This window comes from Melozone crissalis, unplaced genomic scaffold (assembly GCF_028551555.1).
Source record: "Melozone crissalis strain CALT ecotype California unplaced genomic scaffold, PUWL_Pcris_2 ptg000057l_1, whole genome shotgun sequence".
NCBI lineage: Eukaryota > Metazoa > Chordata > Aves > Passeriformes > Passerellidae > Melozone > Melozone crissalis.
Window position 1 is genome coordinate 6,022,505 of NW_026535835.1, and position 20,810 is coordinate 6,043,314.

At 62.1% G+C, this 20,810-nt stretch overlaps 3 protein-coding genes across 3 annotated transcripts; all 3 read right to left on the reverse strand.

The window, feature by feature from the left end:
- Positions 1–117: 117 nt before the first annotated feature.
- Positions 118–1,465, reverse strand: POLR2J (RNA polymerase II subunit J). Its single transcript, XM_054287262.1, has 4 exons — positions 1,385–1,465; positions 1,147–1,236; positions 884–1,058; positions 118–380 (listed from the first exon to the last, which is right to left on the reverse strand). Exons 1-4 carry the CDS (start codon positions 1,435–1,437, stop codon positions 345–347), a joined length of 354 nt encoding a protein of 117 aa, XP_054143237.1. The 5' UTR covers positions 1,438–1,465; the 3' UTR covers positions 118–344.
- A 660-nt stretch (positions 1,466–2,125) lies between these two features.
- LOC128944119 (ras GTPase-activating protein 4-like) lies at positions 2,126–13,054 on the reverse strand. Its single transcript, XM_054287237.1, has 20 exons — positions 12,951–13,054; positions 8,409–8,465; positions 7,926–8,039; positions 7,591–7,652; positions 7,352–7,481; positions 7,022–7,103; positions 6,742–6,873; positions 6,572–6,663; positions 5,793–5,916; positions 5,545–5,698; positions 4,961–5,025; positions 4,654–4,766; positions 4,398–4,584; positions 4,089–4,226; positions 3,677–3,991; positions 3,327–3,464; positions 3,091–3,226; positions 2,904–3,024; positions 2,764–2,822; positions 2,126–2,247 (listed from the first exon to the last, which is right to left on the reverse strand). Exons 1-20 carry the CDS (start codon positions 13,013–13,015, stop codon positions 2,126–2,128), a joined length of 2,406 nt encoding a protein of 801 aa, XP_054143212.1. The 5' UTR covers positions 13,016–13,054.
- Positions 13,055–15,430: 2,376 nt separating this feature from the next.
- LOC128944132 (uroplakin-3b-like protein 1) lies at positions 15,431–17,537 on the reverse strand. Its single transcript, XM_054287259.1, has 6 exons — positions 17,475–17,537; positions 16,653–16,793; positions 16,326–16,557; positions 16,169–16,245; positions 15,774–15,903; positions 15,431–15,668 (listed from the first exon to the last, which is right to left on the reverse strand). Exons 1-6 carry the CDS (start codon positions 17,518–17,520, stop codon positions 15,566–15,568), a joined length of 729 nt encoding a protein of 242 aa, XP_054143234.1. The 5' UTR covers positions 17,521–17,537; the 3' UTR covers positions 15,431–15,565.
- Between the last annotated feature and the right edge of the window lie 3,273 nt (positions 17,538–20,810).

The window sequence follows — 20,810 nt, forward strand, 5'->3', positions numbered from 1 at the left end:
GGCAGGAAAAAGCAGAAAGTTCATGTCCAGCTGTCACTGAGCAGCTTCTCATGCTGGAATCCTACCCACAGCAACCTCCCCAGCAGCCCAGGACAAATATTTGCCTTAAGGCTCCAATTAGAAAACTAAAAATCACTTTAATGACTTATCCACCAAATCCAACATGACATTTATCCTCTTGGCAAAGTGCCTGTTGGCTATGAAAATAAAAATTAAAATATTGCTGTCAAAAATTAAACAGAAGTGGGACAGGGGGGGAAAATTTTTGCCATGAGTGGAGGTTTAAATATTTCATCCAGTAACAGACACGTCATTCTGCCTCAGAAGTAACAGTCTGCTCCATTTTACTCAATTCCTTCTTGTTTGTCCTTAATTGCAACCTGGAAAGCAAAAGGAAAAATACACATGCTTAGAGAGGAGTTGTTACTGAGCTGGATGTTGGTGTTTAATCATTCCTGTGAATCTTCTGTGAATCACAACCACCCACAGTGGAAAACTCTACAGCAACCAGAAAAATAATACTGGAATTAACACTTATTTACAAATTGGTGCCTTTCCCCAGCACATCAGAGGTACTAACTCAGTCACAGCCTCCCTGATTTTGTCTGGGTAAGATTAAATCTCAGCATTCAGGGGCTAAATGAATAAATAAACTGAGCAGAAGTGATGAGAAGTGAAAATACAGGCCCAGTTTTGTCAGGAGAAGTAAGAAAAAATTAAAAAAAAAAAATGTACTTAAGAGCAGCCAGGCTTTGACAGCAGCTGAACAACACAAGGAAGGTGGCTTGAATTAATTCATAAACCTAAACCCAGCAGCTCTGAGACACACACCAACATTATAACAAGGCCAAACAGTTTTCCAAAAGGAAAATAATCTCCTTACCCTGAACCTCTCCTCCAGGAGGGAGAGCTCACTGATCAGGTCTGTGATGGCATTGGTGAAAGCCTCCTGGGGGCTGTAATCTGGCGTGGTTTGGACACGGATGATGATTTTATGTTCCAGAGGGTGTGGGACCTTGTACCCTGCAAACAGCACCTGCGGGTCTTTGAGCAGCTGCCTGGAAGGGAATAAAAACCCCAAAGAGTGAAATGAAAGGCAGGAAAACCCCAAACCTCCCCCGAGATCTCTTCCCCGCCTGAACTTACGACTTGATGATGTTGCCGAGCGTGTGGTCCTCCTTGTTGATGGTGAACAGGCAGGCGTTGGGCACCTTGGTGTCCTTGTTGATGGTGATCCTGGGGATTTTGGGATACAGGGATGTCAGCGAGCCGTACGCGGCGGGGAACTGCGGGGAAAGGCCGGGGCTCCCCCCTCCCAGCTCTGATTAGGGTTTAATTCGTCGCCCCCCGGGTTTAATGAGCCGCCCCCCGCGTATCCCCTCACTTTTTCTCGCCCTCGAAGAGCAGGAAGGACTCGAAGGCCGGAGGCGCGTTCATCCCGCCGTTGCTATGGCGGCCGCTTCGCTTCCGCTACGTCACTTCCGCCATCTCCGTGCTCCTGGCGGCCTCACAGCGCCCCCAGGCGGGCGGGAGGACCCGGTGCGGGCAATGGCGGCAGCGGGAGCGGGGATAGCGGAGCTGGGGACACCGGGGCTGGGGACACCGGGGCCGGGGACCACGGCACAAACACGGGCGGCTCCCGCCTCAGAGCCACCGCTGCGGCCAGCGGCGGGGCCGGGAGGAGAACACACACCAGCGACACCCTCAGCGGTGTCCCCGCTGGAGACACCACCGCGCTGACCAGCTGGCACCATGGGCAGAGTCCAAGGATGCCACCACTGCCAGCAAGCCACCAGCAGAGCCACCAGTGATGGCACCAACAGAGCCAGCAGCAGCAGGGCCATCAGAAATGGCGCAGCAGGCACATCAAGCAATGGCAGCATTGCCACCATCAGCAGCGCCACCAAAAGAGCCCCCAGTGCTGCCATCAGTGCTGGCCGCCAGTGATGGCACCAGAAACGGCACCAGCAGGCCCCTGAGAGGTGTCCCCAGTGTAACTGCACCAGTGCCACCAGCAGGGCTCTGGGCAGTGCCCGGCCCGTCCCCACGCCCCGCAGACACACGGACAGGCCAAGGGTGGGTACAAAGTGCCTTTATTGCAGGGCCGCGCTCCCCGGCCGGGCCCTCACGTCTGCAGCCGCAGCAGCGCCGGCGCCGGGGGCGGCGGGGGCAGCGCCCGCCCGTGGCAGCGCTCCAGCTCCGCCAGCACCGCCAGCAACCGGCTCAGCCCCTCGGGCAGGGCAGCGTCTGCGGGACACGGAGCGACAGTGACAGCCCGCAGCTCCCCTGGGGCCACCCTAACCACCACAACCCCTGGGGTCACCTCAAACCACCACAGCGCCCCTGGGGTCACCACAGCCCCTGGGGTCACCTCGAACCACCACAGCGCCCCTGGGGCCACCCCAGCCACTGCAGCTCCCCTGGGGTCAACACAGCCACCACAGCCCCTGGGGTCACCTCAGCCACTGCAGCCCCCATGGGGTCACCCCAGCCCCTGGGGTCACCACAGCTCCCCTGGGGTCACCACAGCCTCCACAGCTCCCCTGGAGTCACCTCAGCCACCACAGCTCCCCTGGGGTCATCGCAACCACCACAGCCCCTAGGGTCACTCCTACCACTGCAGCTCCTGGGGTCACCCCCGCCACCACAGCCCTTGGGGTCACCTCGAACCACCACAGCCCCTGGGGTGACCCAGCCACCACAGCCCCCTGTGACCCCTGGGGACAGCTCCCATCCCCAGCAGGACCCCTCACCCGCACCCACCTTCCCCCCGGGGTCCGTTCTGGCCGTGCTCGGGCTCCAGCAGCTCCCAGTACTTGTCCCTGCGGAGAGGAGAGGGCCGGGCCCGTGGCAGGAGGGGAAGGGGCGGCCGGGGCCGTGCGGGGTCCCGGGGCAGGGCTCACCTGAGCGTGTCCCGCAGGCCCTGCAGGTGCTGGAAGAGGCGCTGAGCCTCCACCGCGGGCTCCAGCGGGTCACTCCAGTCCTGCAGGGTGACGCCGTGCCGGGTCCGGTCGCATCCCAGCCCTGTGGGACAGCAGGGTCACCGCACTTGGGGACACCCCAGCACCCCCGGGTGCCACCTCCCTGTACCTGTCCTGTCGCGCTGGTGGCAGCAGCTCCACTTGTCGCCGCGGAACACGCCGGGGTGGTAGGAGCGGAGCACCCGGGGGTTGTTGCCGCACACCTTGCGCAGGGCCGACAGCCACTGGTTCAGCTCGTTGACACACTGCGGGATTGGGGACACTCAGAGGGACCCCGGGCAGTGCCACCACACAGGCAGTGCCAGCCCCCGGGCTGTGCCACTGCTGGGGCTGTCCCCGCCGCACCTTGCACTGCAGGTAGGCCGTCTCCTGCTGCCCGCCCGTGGCCAGGTAGACCACCTGCATGACGTGCGAGCTGCCGAAGCTCTTCTCCTCCACCTTCTCGGCCGCCAGGATGTCGCCCAGCGCGATGGCACCGATGCGCTGATAGAGGGGACACACACACAGGGGAAACAGAGGGCTGTTTTTCCCTTTGGGAGGGCTAGCTCTGTGGTAAGCAGTTAATGCTTCCAGGGCTGAGGGCTTGGGGATTGACCAAAGAGCGAGAGTTCATGCAGCTGCCCAGGGATGACCTGTGGCTGTCCCCCAGGCCATGGCCCCGCTGCCGCCCCCCTGTCCCCCCAGCACGGCCGTACCTCCGCTCCGGGGCTCTTGCCGAAGCTCAGGGACTCTCCGGTGAGGCAGAAATGCAGTTTCTTGCCGGCGGCAGCAGCGAGCAGCGGCCCCTTGCCCCGTGTTTTGTGCACAAGGAGCAGCCCCTCCTTCAGCACGGCCAGCGGGGGCTGCCCCTCACCCTGCTCCTCGCCCTGCTCCTGCTCGGTGCCCACCAGGCGGGTGATGAAGTCCCTCATGCGGGCGGTGCCCTGCTGCAGGGCGGGCAGCAGCGGCGACAGCCAGGTCTCCTTGGCGCGCCCGGCCGCCGGCTCCATGTTCCCCACCAGCTGGATGGCCTGGGGACCCCGGCAGCGGCAGTGTCACCCCCGGCTGGCCCCAAGGAGAAGCAGCCGGGCACCCCAGAGCCCAGCCCCGGTGTCCCCGGTGCCGCACCTTGGCCAGCAGCAGCAGCGTGCGGCTGGTCCGCGCGTCCGCGTGTGTGGCCCGCAGCTGGAACAGCTTGGGCGTCATCACGGCCGGCGAGAAGAAGCGCAGGCACAGGAAGCTGGTGACAGCCACAAATTTGGCGTGCTGTGACCGCCGAGGGGTGGGGAACACACGTGAGGGTCTCTCCCAGCGTGGGACGGCCCCACAGACAGCGATGCACCGGTGGCCGGGGCTGCTGCTTGCCCGAGAGGGGCACCGCGCCCAGAGAGCGCTGTCCCCGGGGGATGTCCCTGTCTGACCCCGCTCCATCCCCACCTGGTGCTGCGGGAAGCGCTCCCCGACGCGCTGGAAGAGCTGGCGGAACGCGGCGCGGATCAGGGGCGGACACGCCGGGGCCGACCTGACGATGGCGTCCAGGAGCTCGCCCAGGTAGGACTGGAGGTGCTGCCGGCTCTGCTCGATCACCTCGCCCTCCGTCTGCACCCGGTGCAGCCCCGAGCACCTGCGGGCACCGCCGCTGTCACCCCCAGCGCTGGGGACAGCCCTGCCCTGCCGCCCCACGAGCCCTTACCCGACGTCTTTGATCTCCACCTTGCCCGGGTCCAGCTCCACATATTTCTTCTCCTCGAACACGCGGGTGATGGTGGGGCCCAGGACAAAGTGCAGGTATGGCATCCCTGTCACCTGTCAGGGACCACACAGGGACAGGGATGGGCTGCAGATTTGGCACCCGACACCCCCAGGGTCACCCAGTGGGTTTTGTCCAGCCTCCCACCCCCAGGGCAAGGCACAAGCACAGCAGCTCTCCCATTCCTTCTCCTGGGAACAGCCCAGGGTCAGGATGGCCTGGGAAGAGCAGGTTTTGGGTGGTGTGGCACCTTGAGGAAGGACTCCATGGACTTCGAGGCCAGAGAGTTGCTCCGGAACAGAGTGTTGGGCTCACCTGCAAAACAGGAGAGGGGCCATGGCCTGGGGGACAGCCACAGGTCACCCCTGGGCAGCTGCATGTAACATCCCATGAACTCTCTCTCTGGTCAATCCCCAAGCCCTCAGCCCTGGAAACAGTAACTGCTGACCACAGAGTTAGCCTTCCCAAAGGGAAAAACAGACTCCCCCATGGACTTGGTGTCACAACCTCCTCTGGTTTCTCCTTCCCCTGTCACTGGCTTGGCACCCCATTGGGGCAGCACCCGCAGCTGCAGTCATGGGCTCATTCCCAGAAGCTGTGCCCTGCCCCCCTGCCCATTTCCATGGGGATCATGGGGATTTCCTAACCTCAGCCCACCTGCTCCTCCACCAACCCCAGCCCATGAGCTGCTGGGATGCGCCCAACAGATTCCACAGCGTGATGGCTGAGCCTCAACCATCACTCCCAAAAAATCCCCACAAAAGGCCCTGCAGGTTTTGCAGCCCCAGGAGACGATAAAGAAGCCTCGGGGTCCACTCCCCATTCCAGCCTTACAGGGCTTGGCCAGCTCCAGCTCAAAGAGCAGGTCCAGGAACTCCTTGACCAGCCCCTGGCCCAGGAAGAGTTTGACCAAGTTGATGGCGACCTCCTGGCGGCACTCGGCCGTGGTGGTTTCGTCCAGGAGGGTGACCAGGTGCACTTGGCCATCCTGGAGGGGAGAGGCACCATAACGTGGCAGCCCGAGGCAGGCACAGAGCTGGGAAATGTGGGTGCCCCAGCAGGGCTGGGCATGCACCCCTCACCTGGCGCCCCGACTTCACCTCCTGGCACAGGAGCTGCACCAGGGGCTGGTAGCACTGGGAGGGAAGAACTGTCTCATCCCGGAGCTTCACCTGCAGCTGCAGCGAGCCCAGGCTGCCCCGGCGCCTGCAGGAGCACGGGGAGGGTGGGTGGGTGAGCGATGGATGGATGGATGGAGGGATGGAGGGATGGATGGACAGAGATGGATGGATGGACAAGGGATGGATGGACATATAGGTGAACAGAAGGATGGAATGATGGATGGGTGGGTGGATGGATGGATGGATGGACGTATAGGTGAACAAAAGGATGGAGGGATGGAGGGATGGAGGGATGGACAATGGATGGACGTATAGGTGAACAGAAGGATGGAAGGATGGGTGGATGGATGGATGGATGGATGGATGGATGGATGGATGGATGTATAGGTGAACAGAAGGATGGAGGGATGGAGGGATGGACAATGGATGGACGTATAGGTGAACAGAAGGATGGAAGGATGGGTGGATGGATGGATGGATGGATGGATGGATGGACGTATAGGTGAACAGAAGGATGGAGGAATGGAGGGATGGACAATGGATGGACGTATAGGTGAACAGAAGGATGGAAGGAAGGATGGATGGGTGGATGGATGGATATTTCACCCAGCAGGAGGTGGTCTGAGGCCAGTCTACCCCTCCAAAATGATGATGCTTCCCAGGAAAACCCCCCTCCCTAATGCCCCTGAGGGCACTGGGATCACCCCCAGCACACCCCAACACCCTGTGCCAAAACTCACCCATCCACTGTTGGTTTGGACTTGTCTGGCCACAGCCTGAACCACCCCTCCTCCTGCCCGGCCGCCTCCAGCCCCTGCACGCTGAACACCACCTGGGAGGGGAAGGCAGGAGAGGGCTGGGTGTGCAGCTGGGCAGGACCCTGGCAGCACTGGAAGGGTTTGGGGCTCACCTTGCCCAGGAAGTCGTTCCTGCCGACGAGGTCCCAGTCCCACACCTCCACACAGAGCTTCTCCCCGGCAGGCTCGGCCAGCTCGAACTCGAAGGTCTCGTTCCAGCGAGGGTAACAGGATTTCTTGACCACCTGCAAAGGCAACAGCTTTGTCCCTCTTGCTGGGTGGGTCTGTCCCTCAGGGACACCAGGCTGGGGATGCTGGGGGACAGGGATGGCTCTGGGTTTGCCCGTGGGTGGATTCCCCCTGCAGCCCTGGCATGGCTGCAGCCACACTCACGGTGCTCTCCTGTGTCTTCCCGTTGTAGCGCAGGCGGACAAAGGGGTCAGAGGCACCATTCCTGTCCTTCCTGGCCAAATCCCTGCCAAGAAGAGGGGGAATTTACCAGCAACCTCCCAAAATACCCACAGGCACCTGTGACACCCCTCCCCTCTCAGGGAATCTCAAGATATATGTCCCAAAGACCTGCAGATGAGGTAGAGCCTGCCCCAGCACCCCCAGCACCTGCTGGGTGATGAAAGGACCGGAGACACCAGGGAAACTGAGTCATGGAGCAGCACCCATGTCCCAGCTGCACACACAGCCCTGTCACCCCCGTGTCCCCCTCACCTGGCCTCCAGCACGGAGCAGCGCAGCCGCCGGCTGCCCTGGCTGCCCAGCACCTCCACCCGCAGGTGGATCTCCCCCTGCACCTCCTCATCAGGGTCCACCTCACTGAGGCTCATCCAGCCGCTGTATCCTGTGGGAAAAGGGGGGATCCCCATGAAGGGGTTGTTGGGGAACCCCTCAGGACCAGCTTGTCCAAGGAGTGGCTCCCTCCTGGGACCCCCCATCCACCTTTCCCCTACCCTTGGGGTGCTCTGCCAGCATGTCCCGGGTGATGCAGACCTTCCCAATGATGTCATCACGGCTGGAAAACAAAAGTGGGAAGCAGGACATGGCATGGGATTGGTGCCCAGGTAGGACAGCCTCCACTTTGGGGGGACAGGGGCCACCTTGGTGTGTCTGACCCCATGGAGCACATCAGCCACCCTCTGCTGCCAGCTGGACAATATCCTTGGGAGAAAACTTCCCCCATCTGTGTCCCAAAGCCAGGGCAGCATGGCCAGGTGGGGATTCTCTGGTGTCAGCACCAGGCTGAGCATGCAGGGAGCAAAAGCCACCAACAGAGTCCCCAGCACACCTGAGGGCATCCTCATCCATGACGTAGATGGAGATGCTGTGGAAGCCCGGCTGGAGCTGCACCTCGTATTCCTCCCCCCAGAACGGGGACAGCGTCTTCCACACCGTGGCAGTCCTGTGGGGCAGGTGGCACTGGTGACATGGGGGACAGGGCTCCCTCTCAGGGGTGCTCCCCAGCTGGGGGCAGCACCCAGAGTTTGGAACCCTCAGCTGGGGCAGGGATGAGTCTCTGTCCCTATCCCTGTCCTGTCTTGTGACACAGGGGTGGGGTAGAGGGGAGGGAGCAATGAGATGTTGACACTGCTGTGTCTGCAGGAGCACCTCAGCCCAAAGCAGGGAATAATAATCAAAGATAAATAATAATAAATAATGATCTTAGCAATAATCATAACAATAATGTGCCTGCAGCAGATGGAGACACCTGCCAGGAGCAAGGTTTGGGGCTCAGCAGTTTTAGGGACAGCCAGGGAGCAGGGCCACCCACCTGATGATGGCCTCATCGTCGATCTTCACGATGCAGTAGGGGTCACTGCTCCCCGTGCTGGAAGGACAAGGGACAGCCCTGTCAGTGCCACAGCCACAGCCTGGCCACCACCCAGCCCACAGGATGCTCCTGGCCATGGGTGACCAAAGCCTCCAGCCCTGACGGCCCCCACAGAACAGAGCCCAAGCCCTGAGGGTGAGGCTGAGGCTGCCAGAGGCTTCCACGGGGACACTTGGCCACAGCCGCCAGCACAGGGTGACCCTGGCCTGGCCTCCAGACCGGGGACACTCCTCCCTGACCGTGTCCGGCCGCTGTGTCCCGCTGGTGCCAGAAGCGGCTTTTCCTCTTCCACGCAGGAAGGCAAGGAGCAAACAAACCCCACCCTGTCCCCAAAACAGCCTCAGGCTGCACCTGCAGCCCAATTTCACACACCAGGAGTGAGGCCACAGCAGCCTCCTCCAGCCCCAGGGTGTCCCCAGGCCCCCAGCACTCCCACAGGGACGGGGACAGCCCCAGGGACACCCCCAGGGATGCAGAGGGTGTGAAGGGCAGCCACCACCTTGCTTTGACCACGCTTCCTCCCTGGCGACAACATGAATCACCATTGCCAAAAAATAATCACAGTTTTACAGCTTATTGCCCTGCTTTATCAGAAACAGAGTCAGGGGTGAGGGACTCTAGCCAGGGACAGAGGAGCCAGGACCTGGCCAAGGTCATGGAAAGGTTGTGGCTCCCATCCCAGTGACACAGAGCAGCTTGGAGCATGGAGAACCCATCAACACCGACCCCAGAGGTGCTGTCAGGCAGTGTCCTGGGGAAAGGGAGGGGGCACAGTGGGGGGACCCCAGGCACTGAGGGATTTCCACATCCCAAATCTAGAGAGGCTGAGAGGCAGCTGCTGGGGGATTGAAAGGGTTTTAGGGACAATTGAAAAAATTTGGGGGAATCCAGAGGGGTTTTAGAGGGACTGAAGGAGTTGGAAGGGATTAAAAGAGTTTTCAGGGATTCAAAAAGGGTTGGAGGGGACAGAAATGGTTCTGAGGAGAATTGAAAGGGTTCTTGGGGGGAATAAGAAGGTGGTTTGGGGGAATCAAAAGAGGTGGGAGGGGACTGTAAGGGTTTTGAAGGGGACCAAAAGAGGTTTGGGGGGATTCAAAAGGAGTTGGAGGGGACTGAGAGGGTTTTGAGGGGGACTGAAAAGGGTTTTGGGGGAATCAAAAGAGGCTGGAGGGGACTGAAAGGGTTTGGGGGGGACTGAAAGGAATTTTGGGGGAATCAAAAAGGAGTGGAGGGGATTTAAAGGGTTTTGAGGGGGGCTGAAAAGGGTTTTGGGGGATTCAAAAGAGGTTTTGAGGGGGACTGAAAGGGTTTTAGGGGATCCAAAGGAGTTGGAAGGAACTGAAAGCTTTTGTGGAGCTCGCTGCCCAGCCAACACAGCAGCAGGGATTTCTCTGGGCTGTGCATCCCGGGTACCACGACAACATCCCCGCTCGCAGGCGCTTCCACCCGTGCGGCCCCGCGGGGCTGGAATGCAGCAGGAAGCCAAGAGCCGCTCCCGCTCCCTGCCAGCCCGGCCGGGAGGGCTTTTAAAGAGAGGGTTTTTAAAGAGAGGGTTTTTAAAGAGAGGGCTTTTAAGGAGAGCCGTGGGTGAAATGCCATCCAGCAGAGCCCCTCGCTGACATTTCCTGCCTTGTGCAAACCACGGGCGCTGCCCGGAGCGGGCAGGCGGAACGCGAACAGCTGCTGCCCGCTCCAGCTGCGCCCGGCAACGCGCGGGGACAGCGGCGACAGCGGCAAACCCTTGTCCCCAGCGTGGCGACAGCCAGAGCGCCGGGAGCCACCCGGGCACGGGCATCCAAACACAGGATGGGCTGCGGGAGGAGCCCGGGTGAGGAGAAATCCCCGCTCCAAAGGCTCCGCCCGCGCAGCATCCCTGTCCCGGGATGTCACCAGGGATGTCACCAAGGATTGGTGGCGCGGGGCTGGCTGGGCACCCGCGCTGCGTGCGGCGAACGAGCTGGAAAGGGGAAGGGCTTTGGAAAGAGGAAATGAGCCCAGCACTGGGGGAAGGGGGAAGGAACCCGCAGCCACCCCTCGGGCGGCAGAGCCGCGGAGGGATGGAATTAAAAATTAACTGGTGGAGGCAGCGGAGCTGGTGTGCCCCGGGGGGTGGTGAGAATAAGTAAATAAAGATTTAAATTAAAAATGGAACTGAAAGGGAAAGAAAAAATAGAATGGTAAATTGAAGGGAAATAGAATAAATAAAAAAAAGAAAAATAGAAATAAAAATTCAGATCAAATTAAAGTAGAATAAAAAATAAATTAAAACAAAAGAAAAATAAAAGAAAAATTGTGTAAAAAATTTTAAAATAATGAAAAATAAAAGAAAAAAAAGAAAAAATAAAAGAAAGAATAAAGAATAAAATAAAGAATAAAATAAAATAATAGAATAAAATAAAAGTAAAATAAAATAATAGAATATTAAATTTTATATATTATAAATAATAGAACATATATAATATAAAATATATATTATATATTATATATACACACTATATTATATTATATAGTATATATAAAATAAAATAAAACAAGGAATAGTAAGTGAAGAAATTAATAACAAATAAGTGAAAAAAAAGGAAAAAGGGCAAAAATTAAGTAAAAAATAATTAAAAAAATAATGAAATAAAAAGTTAAGTGAAAATACTGAAATAAAAATAGAATAGATTTGAATAAATTAAAGATTAAAAATTATTTGCGTTATTTATTATCCTAAAATTAAAATAATGCTTATTTTATAATAAAATATTATTATAAAATGTTTTAATTTTAATTTATTTATAATAAAATTAGTATCCTAACAATAAAATAAATAAATAAATAATAAAACAGAAATTCAAATAAAGTAAATTAAACGTCACACTAAAAAAAAAAATCAATGCTAAATAAAGTAAATTTAAAAATTAAAAGCCATTGAAAACAATCAGGCAGCTCCTTTCCCTCGCTTTCCTGGGATAAAGACGAGGACGACATTTGGCAGCCTCAGCTGGGGGAGCTCCCGTAACTCCCTGAGCCAAATCCTGTGGGATCTGGGGGTTCCCCCCGGGGATTTGGGGGCGCTCCATCACCCCTGGCTGCTGCCAGCAGGGGCTGAGCTGGGGACACCCCGCGGAGGGAACTCCCGGAGGAAAGCAGCGATCCCAGAGCGGTGCCAGGGCAGGGAACCGGATCCCGGGGCAGCGGGGAGGGGGCCGGGGCAGCCTCGGCCAAGGTCGCGCTCGGGTTTCCCTCCCCGCTGTCCCAGCCCAGCGCCACGTCCCCAAGGCACCGGTCCGGAAAGCTCCCAAAACGCAGAACCTCCCAAAAGCCAGAGCTGGGTCAAGCTCCGGCGGGGAGTTGTGCCAAGGGATTTAAAAATCAGGCCCTGACACACGGGATTTAAAAAAAGAAAAAAAAAAAAAAAAAAGAAAGAAAAAAAAAAAGTCATGTTTCTTTCCTTGTTTATCCTCTTTTTCCATGACGGCTGCAGGGATTTTTGCTGGTTTTCCGGCTGCTTCTCAGCAGCTTCCCGCTGCCTTGGTGGCGGCTGGGGCCACCCCGGTGCTGTCCCCACATCCCGCCCCATAAGGATCAGAGCCATGAGGAGAGAGAGCACCGGGAATTTCTGGGAGGGAAATCCCGAGCCGAGGGCGGCCCCCGGAGCTCAGCCAGGTGCGATGGAGCCGGGGATGGACACAGCCCTGGGGCAGCCCCTGCTCCTTTGGGGACGGCTGTACCGGGTCCTGCTGCCCGCCCGGGGGTCCCTGCGAGGGTCCCTCCGTGGTGGGGACAGCCCTGCCCCGTGGCACCCCCGGGGGAGCCCCCAAAGTGGGAGCGCTGCTTGGGGTACCCCAAACACGGCTGGGGGCATCCCACAGCACGGGGGGAAACCTCAACCCCATCCCGGGGGGTGTCCCCAAATCACAGCCCTGCTGAGGGAGCCCCCAAAGCGCCAAGAAGTGCTGGGGGCGCACAAAAATGTCATGAAGGGAACCCCCAAAGCCGCACTGGGGGAACCCCCAAAACAAGGAAACAGCAAAGCCATCCTGGAGGAACCCCCAAAGCGAGGGGGATTCCAAAGCCGCCCCATGGGGAACCTCCAAAGTAGGTGCACGCCTGGAGAGGTACCCCAAATCTACCCTGAAAGGAACCCCCAAGGTAAACACATTGCTGGAGGGGGGACCCTAAAGCCACCCTGGGGAGAATCCTCAATGCAGGGCGACTCCAAAGCCACCCTGGAGGGAGCACCCCGAGGGGTGACACCCCAAGAGGGATCCTAAACCCACCTGGGGCTGAGCCCCTAAGCCTCATGCATGGCCAGGGGGCCCCCAAACCATTCTGGGCAAGCCCCCAAGGCAGGGAGGAGGCTCTAAGGCCACCCCGAGGGTGGTGTCCCCATCAGGGACCTGTTGGGGGGACACCCCGCAGCCCCCCTGGGAAAGCGGCGACTCCCTGGGGATGCCCTCGCCCCGAAGCTCCCCCGACCGCGGCGGGGGCACTCACATGTCCTTGGCGGGCAGGTTCCTGCCCTCCACGATGCGGATGGAGAGGGCGCTGCGCCGGGCCATGGCGGGCGGGCAGCGGAGCCGAGCGGAGCCAAACGGAGCCGAGCGCGGCCTCGAACCCGCGGCCCCGAGCACAGCGCCCATGTGCGGGCCGGCGCCGGCGGCCGCCAATCAGCGCGCGGGGGCGGGGAAAGGGGCGTGGCCTGGTGCGAATCCACGGCGCCCATTGGGTGATGCTATCGGCTGTCGGCCAGGGGGTGTGGTCGGCGCGGCTGGGCGGGGCCGGGCTCCCCGCGCTGCCGGGGTCCCGCGGGGTCCCCCCGGTGTCCCCCTGTGTCCCCTCGGTCCCGTTCTGTTCCAGCTGTGTTCCCTCGGTCCCCCCGCTGTCCCCGCTGTGTCCCCACTGTGTCCCCTCGGTCCCCGCTGTCCCCTCGGTCCCCTCTGTGTCCCCTCGGTCCCCCTCAGCCTCCGGCACCGCCCGCAACTCCACGCTGTTCACCCCCAGCCTGCCCAGCCCAGTGCCCGCCTGAGTTGGACCAAACCCACACCGGACCCCCCCCGTACCCCCCGAACCTCGGGGGCGCAGCATCGGCCGCGCTGTTCTGCACCCCAAACCTCCAGCGTTTTACTGATTTTTAACCTATTTTGTTTGTTTTTAAAGTACTGCAGCGCACCCCCGGACAGGCGGCATTTCTGGGTGCTTGGCGCCCTAAATACCAGCGGAGGGTCGGGGAACCCCCCATGGCCAGATCCCCCGGGCTCGGGGACTCGGCCGCACCCACAGCTGGGGCTCAGGGCTGTGCCGGCCGAGAGGGTCCTTGGCATTTCCGCCGCGGGGACACTGCGGGGACACTGCGGGGACACTGCGGGGACACGTTGGGAACACGCTGTGAACGCACTGCTCTTTTCCTGCCGCGCTGCCCCTCTGCCTCCCCCGCACAGGGGACAGCGAGGGGACAAGGTGCTGTCCCCGCCACCACCCCACGAGCCTTTCCATGTGCCATCCCCAGCCCCACAGGCGGTCATGGCCACATGTGCCACCTCCAGCGACACACGGGCGGCAGGTGACACAGGTGACAGCCCCAGAGCCCTTTGCAGGTGAAGCATTGTTTTATTTACAGGGTGTAGGACGGAGAGGACCCGTGATTGCCGGATGGAGCCGTCACTCCGCTGCTCCCACGCTGCTCCCGGCAGGAGTTAATGGCTGGATTTGCTCCATTTCCCTTGGCCGGGCTCCACGGAGGCGAGGAGGGGGGGCAGGATGCTAACATCCACCCCGGCTGGCACAAGGACAGCCCGGGAGGGCGCTGTGACCGGCTGGGGTGCCAGGGTGATGCTGCCCTTGGCGGGGCACCTACGGGGACAAACGGGGCTGGTAATGCTCGTGTGTGATGTGTGTAGGTGTATTCACACACACCTGCCCGGTGTATGATGTGCGTATGATGTGTACAGGTGTATTCACACACACCTGGCCTGGTGTATGATGTACACAGGAACACACACCCCTGCCCGGTGTGTGATGTGTACAAGTGTATTCACACACACCTGCCTGGTGTATGATGTACACAGGAACACACACCCCTGCCCGGTGTGTGATGTGTACAAGTGTATTCACACACACCTGCCTGGTGTAGGATGTGTACAGGTGTATTCACACACCTGCCCCGGCCCCACCCACACCGGGGTCATCTCCAGCCCCATTGGGGTCTCGTCCTGCCCGGGCTGCAGGATCAGGGCACCCCCAGCCCTGAGATCAGCACCACAGACCCACGGCCTGCTGTGGGATCAGCAATGATGGATCCGGTCCCTTCCAGCCCTGGATCAGGATCAGCTTCCCCTCCCCACCCCAGCCCGACCCTCATCAGTGCAGGATCAGCCCCACAGCCCCCAGATCGGGCTCAGGGACACCCCCGGTGTAGGATCAGCCCCACATCCTCAGATCAGGCTCAGGGACACCCCCGGTGCAGGATCAGACACCCCGGGGTTCCCTTTTGGGCTCTCCTGGCTCTCAGAGGAACCCGAGCTGCACCCAGGACAGATTGAATCATTTTGGGGTGTGGGAGCCCCTCCTCTGGGCTGGGTCAGGGAGGATCATTGTGGGATATCCGTCCTTTATGGTAGGATCAAGAGGGTTGCAGGAACACCCCCCACAGCCACCACCGCCTCCCGGGGCATTTCCGCGCCCCTCAGCCCAGCGCCAGGGCTGGGCTCGGGCTCCCCTCGCTGCCCTGCACCCAGCGGACATTCCCCATCCGAAGGTGGCACCGATGGCCCAGCTGGGTGTGACAGCGTCCCCACTGCAGAGCATCCCGTGCAGCAGCTCCCTCCCTCCAGCGCTGGGCTCACAGCGGGGCACGGGAGACCCTGGGGCTTTCCGGGGGTCACAAACAGGCGGCACAACCGGGCACAAGCACGGGAAAAGCCTTTAATGTCGCGCTCCGGGTGGCGGCTCCGGCCGTGTCCCCGGGGCGGCGGGCCGGTGTCACCAGGGCAGGGAGAGCTGCGGGCCGGTGTCACCATGGGCAGGGAGCGCTGCGGGCCGGTGTCACCAGGGGAAGGAGCACTGCGGGTGACATTTACCCTGCACGGGGACACGCGGAGAGGCGGCGGCGCTCAGAGCCGGGCGGCCGCCTGGTCGTAGACGTGGTGCGTGTTGTAGCGCTGCACCGACACCGACTCCGGCTTGCTGAAGGTGCTGCTGCCGCACGAGTCCGAGCTGGGGAGGGAAGGCGGGGTGAGGGTGGGACCGGGGGGTGGCGGTGTCACCCTGTGGCCGTGTCGCCCTCTGGCGGTGTCACCCTGCCCCGGTGGTGGCACTCACCCGCAGGAGAAGAGCATGGCCACCAGCGCGGCCAGCAGGACGGCGAGGAGGATGGAGAGGATGGCGGTGATGGCGATCATGCCGGCGCTGTGCCCGCTGCCCGCCGTGGAGATGCTGCTGAGTGGTTTGGCTGGGGAGAGAGCAGGATGGAGGGATGGAGGGATGCACACCCCGGAGAGGCTCAGGGGTCCGGCTGGGTGACAGTGAGTGCCCACGGTGTCATCACACGGTGCCACCGTGCAGGGGTGACACCCGCGGCAGAGCCCTGCCTCAGTTTCCCCTCACCCCAAACCGCTGTTGCTCAGCATTCAGCCCCCCGGGAGCCCCCCACACGCCCAGCACCGCCCCATATCCCGGCTGTGGGCTGGGTATGGGGACAGGATGGGCACCAGTACCTGTCCTCAGCGTGATGGGCGCCGACCAGGCTGTCTCGGCCACGGGCACAGAGCCCTCCAGGGCCAGGAACTTCACCCTGAGATGGGAAGGGAGGTTGGCCGCGGTGCCGGGGGCTGGCGGCAGCCCCGGAGAGGGACAGGTCCGGGGCAGGCTCACCGGTAGGGCCCGGGGCCGGGCAGGGGGCCATTGCACGTGGGCCTCGACACATCGGTGGCACAGCTCGTCTCGCTGCCCACCCGCAGCACCGTGATGTCCCCGGCGGGTTTGGGGCAGGGGTAGCTGGCCAGGGTGGCGTTCAGGGTCATGTAGGCACTGACGGTGTTGGGGAAGCTCTGGAACGCGGTCTCGGGAGTCCCCGGCTCCGCGCTGTTGTTGAAGGCGGATGCATCTGCAGGGATGGGGATGGGGATGGGGGTGAGGAGGGACTTGGTGGGGGGTACAGGGACCCCCGCACGCCCCCTGCCCCGGGCTGCTCCCACCTACCCTTGTCCAGGGCCACCACCAGCCAGATGACGGCGTTGCTGAAGTTTCCGAAGATGCAGCGGGGCTGCTCCAGCACGAAGGTGGTGGCGGTTGTCACCCCCTCCAGACCCTGGGTCAGGGCTGGCCTGGTCCCCAGCTCGACTGCGGGGAGAAGCCGAGGGGGCGGTGGAGGGCGCGGACCCCCCCAGGCTCTGACCGGGGTGCCGGGGCTCGGGGTGGGCACAGGGACAGAGGGACAGGGGGACAGGGACAGGGGGACAGGGACAGGAGGCAGCCAAGCCCTGGGATCTCGGCCCCAAAGCGGGGTGGGGACAGGGACAGGGGGACAGGGACGGGGGCACAGGAACAGGGGAACAGGGACAGGGAGAGGGGAACAGGGACAGGGACAGACACAGGAGGCAGCCGAGCCCCGGGATCTCGGCAGTGGGGCCCCCCTCACCTCCCACCCCCAGTGTGGGCTCAGACACACGTTGCATTAAAGGAGGAAGCAAAACCACTCCGTGCTCGCAGCCGCGGGGGAACACCCGGGGGACCAGGGTGGGTGACACCAGGGACATTTGGTGTCCCTGACACTTGGACACCTGACCAGAATGGGGGAATCAGCTGCCCTACGCCTCTAAGTTCAGGGGAGTCCTGATGGACCCCAGAGAAACCCGCACTGTGCCAGCCAACCAACACCAACCACACCAGGGACTGGCACCCAGAACAGGACCCAGCAAAGGGGGCACCAGCCGCCCCACACCTCCAGGCCCAGCGGGGTGCCGTGTTAGCCCGGGGCATCCCCGCGGTGCCGGGGCAGTCCCGAGGGCGTTCGGGACTCACCGATGCCGTGGGCGGCGGGCAGGAGCAGCAGCAGCAGCGGGATCATGGTGCGGGCTCCGCGGTGCCGAGGGCGGGAGTGCGGGAGCTGCTCCGCGTCCCCTGGGTGCCGCCTGTGGGCACCGTCCGCCCACATTCCTGCCGCAGCCCCGTGCCAAACCTGTTGGGCTCGTTCCCCCGGGAGCTTTTGTTGTGTTTGAGCGCCCGCCGGCGAGGCGTGATGAGAACCGCTGGGTTTGGGGTATGGGTGGGTGACAGGAGGGGATGTCGCGTGGGGATGCGCCCCACAGACCCCACCCGTGGCAGCAAATGTCCCCAACACCCACACCAAATGCCACCAGGACTGAGCCCCAAGTGGCTTTTGAGGTCCCGCACCCTGAGTGGCCAAAGACCAGGAGGAGACAGCTGCAGGTGGAAAATCAGATTTTACTCGTCAGGACAGCTCATGTTTAGTGGGAGCTGTCCCCGCCTGTGGCAGGGGGGTTGGAACGAGGTGATCCCTTCACGGTCCCGTCCAACCCAAACAGCTCCAGGGTTCTCTGGCACGGAGCAGGCTGGGGGGCAGAGGGGCCCAGCCCCGGGGGGCTGCACCCGCAGCCGGGGCCCGGGGGGATGTGGTGGGTCCGGTAGGATCTGCGGGTGGAGGCGCCGGTCCCCGAGCCCCGGTGGCACAGGGAGCCCCACAGCGTGGCACTGCGGGGACACAGAAACAGAGGGATCAAACGGGGTCTGTGGGGCTCTGCACCAGCCACCCCCGGGAGCCCTTTCTGCTGCAAACTACGGCAAACCCTCAGTTTAGGAATAAAAAGGCTTTTTCAACGTAAAAAAGATCATCATTCCTTTGCTGATGGGGTTACCGAGTTGGGGTGCTCTCCTGAGGCCCTGCGGACACTGCCCCCCCTGTACCCCCCATAGCCCCCCATAGCCCCCCGTACCCCAGGGCTCCGAGCACGGCGGCGGCCAGCGCGGCCCCCAGGCTGGCCAGGATGGAGGCGATCACCACCAGGGCGCTGCCAGGGCGGGCGGGAGCGGCCTCGATGGTGCTCGGGCTGAGGGCTGGGAGGAGGCGGGATGAGCGATGTGGGGCGGGTGTGGGGTCGGGGATGTGGGGCCGGGGATCGCCTCTCCCCGCAGCGTTCGGGGTGATGGCACAGCGCTGGTGCTGATGCCACCACCCCAGCCAGGGAGGTGCAGGGGACCCACGGGGAGGGGTGGCAGTGCCACCAGTACCTGTGCGCAGGAGGATGGGCTCGGACCAGCGCGTCTCCGCTTTGGGGCCGCGGCAGCCCATCAGCAGGAACTTCACCCTGCCGGGGGGACGGGGCTGATACCGGGAGGGGACGGGGGACAATCCCTGGGTCCAGGCGGGTCTCCCCAGCCGGGATTTGGGGCTCTGGCCTTACCTGTAGGGTCCCGGGGAAGGCAGGGGCCCATTGCAGGGGTCCTGTCTGCCCTGGTCCCTGCAGGCCGTGTCAGCCCCGACCCGCAGCACGGCCGGGCCCGGTGCCGAGCACGAAAACGCGGCCGCCGCCGTCTCCAGGGTCATGTAGGAGCGGGCAGAGAGCAGCTCCTTGTACGGGGGCACCTCGGCCCGGCACTGCGGGTTCCTGAAGGCGGCCGAGGCTGCACGGCACAGGGGGTGGGTGAGCGGCTGCGGGAGGGTCCCCGTGTCCCCTGCCACAGGAACAGCGAGTGCTCACCGTTGGCAAAGGCCACCGCCAGCCAAACGGCGTCGGAGGCATCGGCGTGGCCGTCGAAGACGCAGCGGGGCCGCTCCAGGGCGAAGGTGGTGGCGGTGACCCTGCCCAGCAGGGCCATGGGGGGCACCTGGGGCACGTAGGGCAGCCGGGCTGGGGAGTGGGCAGTGAGCGAGGGAACCCCCCTGTCCTGCACTGCTCAAACTCCTGACCCCGCATCCACAGCGGTGCTGGCACACGGCAATGTCACAAGGTGCCAGCACTGGTGGGGACCCCCCAGCCATGCCCAGCCCTCCCTGGCACAAACCCCTCGCAGTCCCCCAGGCCCCGGTCCCCCTCTGCCCTGTCCCCAGGAGTCACCCAGGTCCGCGGCCGCCGTCCCAGCCAGCGCCAGCAGCACCCACGGCAGCTCCATGGCGTCCTCCCGGTGCTGCTGGATGCGCTGTCCTGTCGGCTCTCCCCGTCCCACTGCCGAGGGGACGAGCTGCCCCCGGTGCCCCCGCAGCAGGGACCGCCTGTCCCGGAGCCGGAGCCTCCCAGCCCCGCATTCCTGCACCGGCTCTGCCGGCCCGGCCGGACCCGCGGGCACAGGGACACCTGAGCGCCCCGAGCCACCGCTGGTCCCAAACCCGCTGGGAACCCTGCGGGACCCCCGGGGCACCTGCGGGGAGCCAGGGCACAGGGCAGTCATGTGAGAGGGGAAACTGAGGCAGAGGAGGCGCTGGGGCGATGTTCCAGATGGACTGGCAGGGCTCGCAGACTTTGTTGGCGCTATGGGGCAGCCAGGCAAGTCACTCTGGACCCCCACTCGCCCCACCAACACCCAGCTCCCTGCGGATGCCACCAGGCCCGGAGCCAGGCTGAGCCCGTGCCCGACCGGTTCGGGTGCCCCAGCCCTGCCCCGCGGGCAGGGAAGCGCTGCGGAGCATCACACCCGAACGAACCCGAACCAGCGCTCAGGTCAGCGGTCCCACCCAGCAGCAGGGGCGCGGAAACCTTTCCAGCTCCGGGCCCACCCCACGCTGACATTTCCCCGTCTCTCGGGGCCCTTCCAAGCCCTCGGGACGGGAGCGGGAGCCCCTCAGGGCCGCTCCCTCTGCCGTGTTTGCCAAGGGGAGCGGCTGCGTGGGAGGAGATTCCCCCCTTCCCGAGGGGCCGGGACCGCGCCTTCAGATTAAGTGGAAATGGGGCATTCAAAGATTATTGCGTGGCGCAGCTGCAGAGGGGAAAAACAGGCGCAGCTGCAGCCTCTGTCCCTCCTCCCTCTCATCTCCCCTTATCCCCCACACCTGACCAGCAATGCCTCCCCCGGGACCCCCCAAATTCCCCAGAGCCCTCCCCGGTGCTGCCCGGCCGGCAGGGTGCCAGCAGCAAGGTGAGGGCAGGGTGGGTGACGCGGGGGTGACGCAGGGGGACAGTGAGTCACAGTTTCACAGCTGCCGGTACCCAGCATAGCTGCGGGGTCACGGCTGGGCTAAGAATAACCAGCCTGAGGCAGATGAGCCATCCCTGCAGGGCTGGGACAGGGCTGGCACAGAGCCCCCTCTCCCCTCCTGGGGCTCCAGCTGGGGATGGGGACACAAAGCTTTTGGTCAGATGTGCCTGGGAGCATCATAAACATTGATCTGGGGCTCTGTCCCCT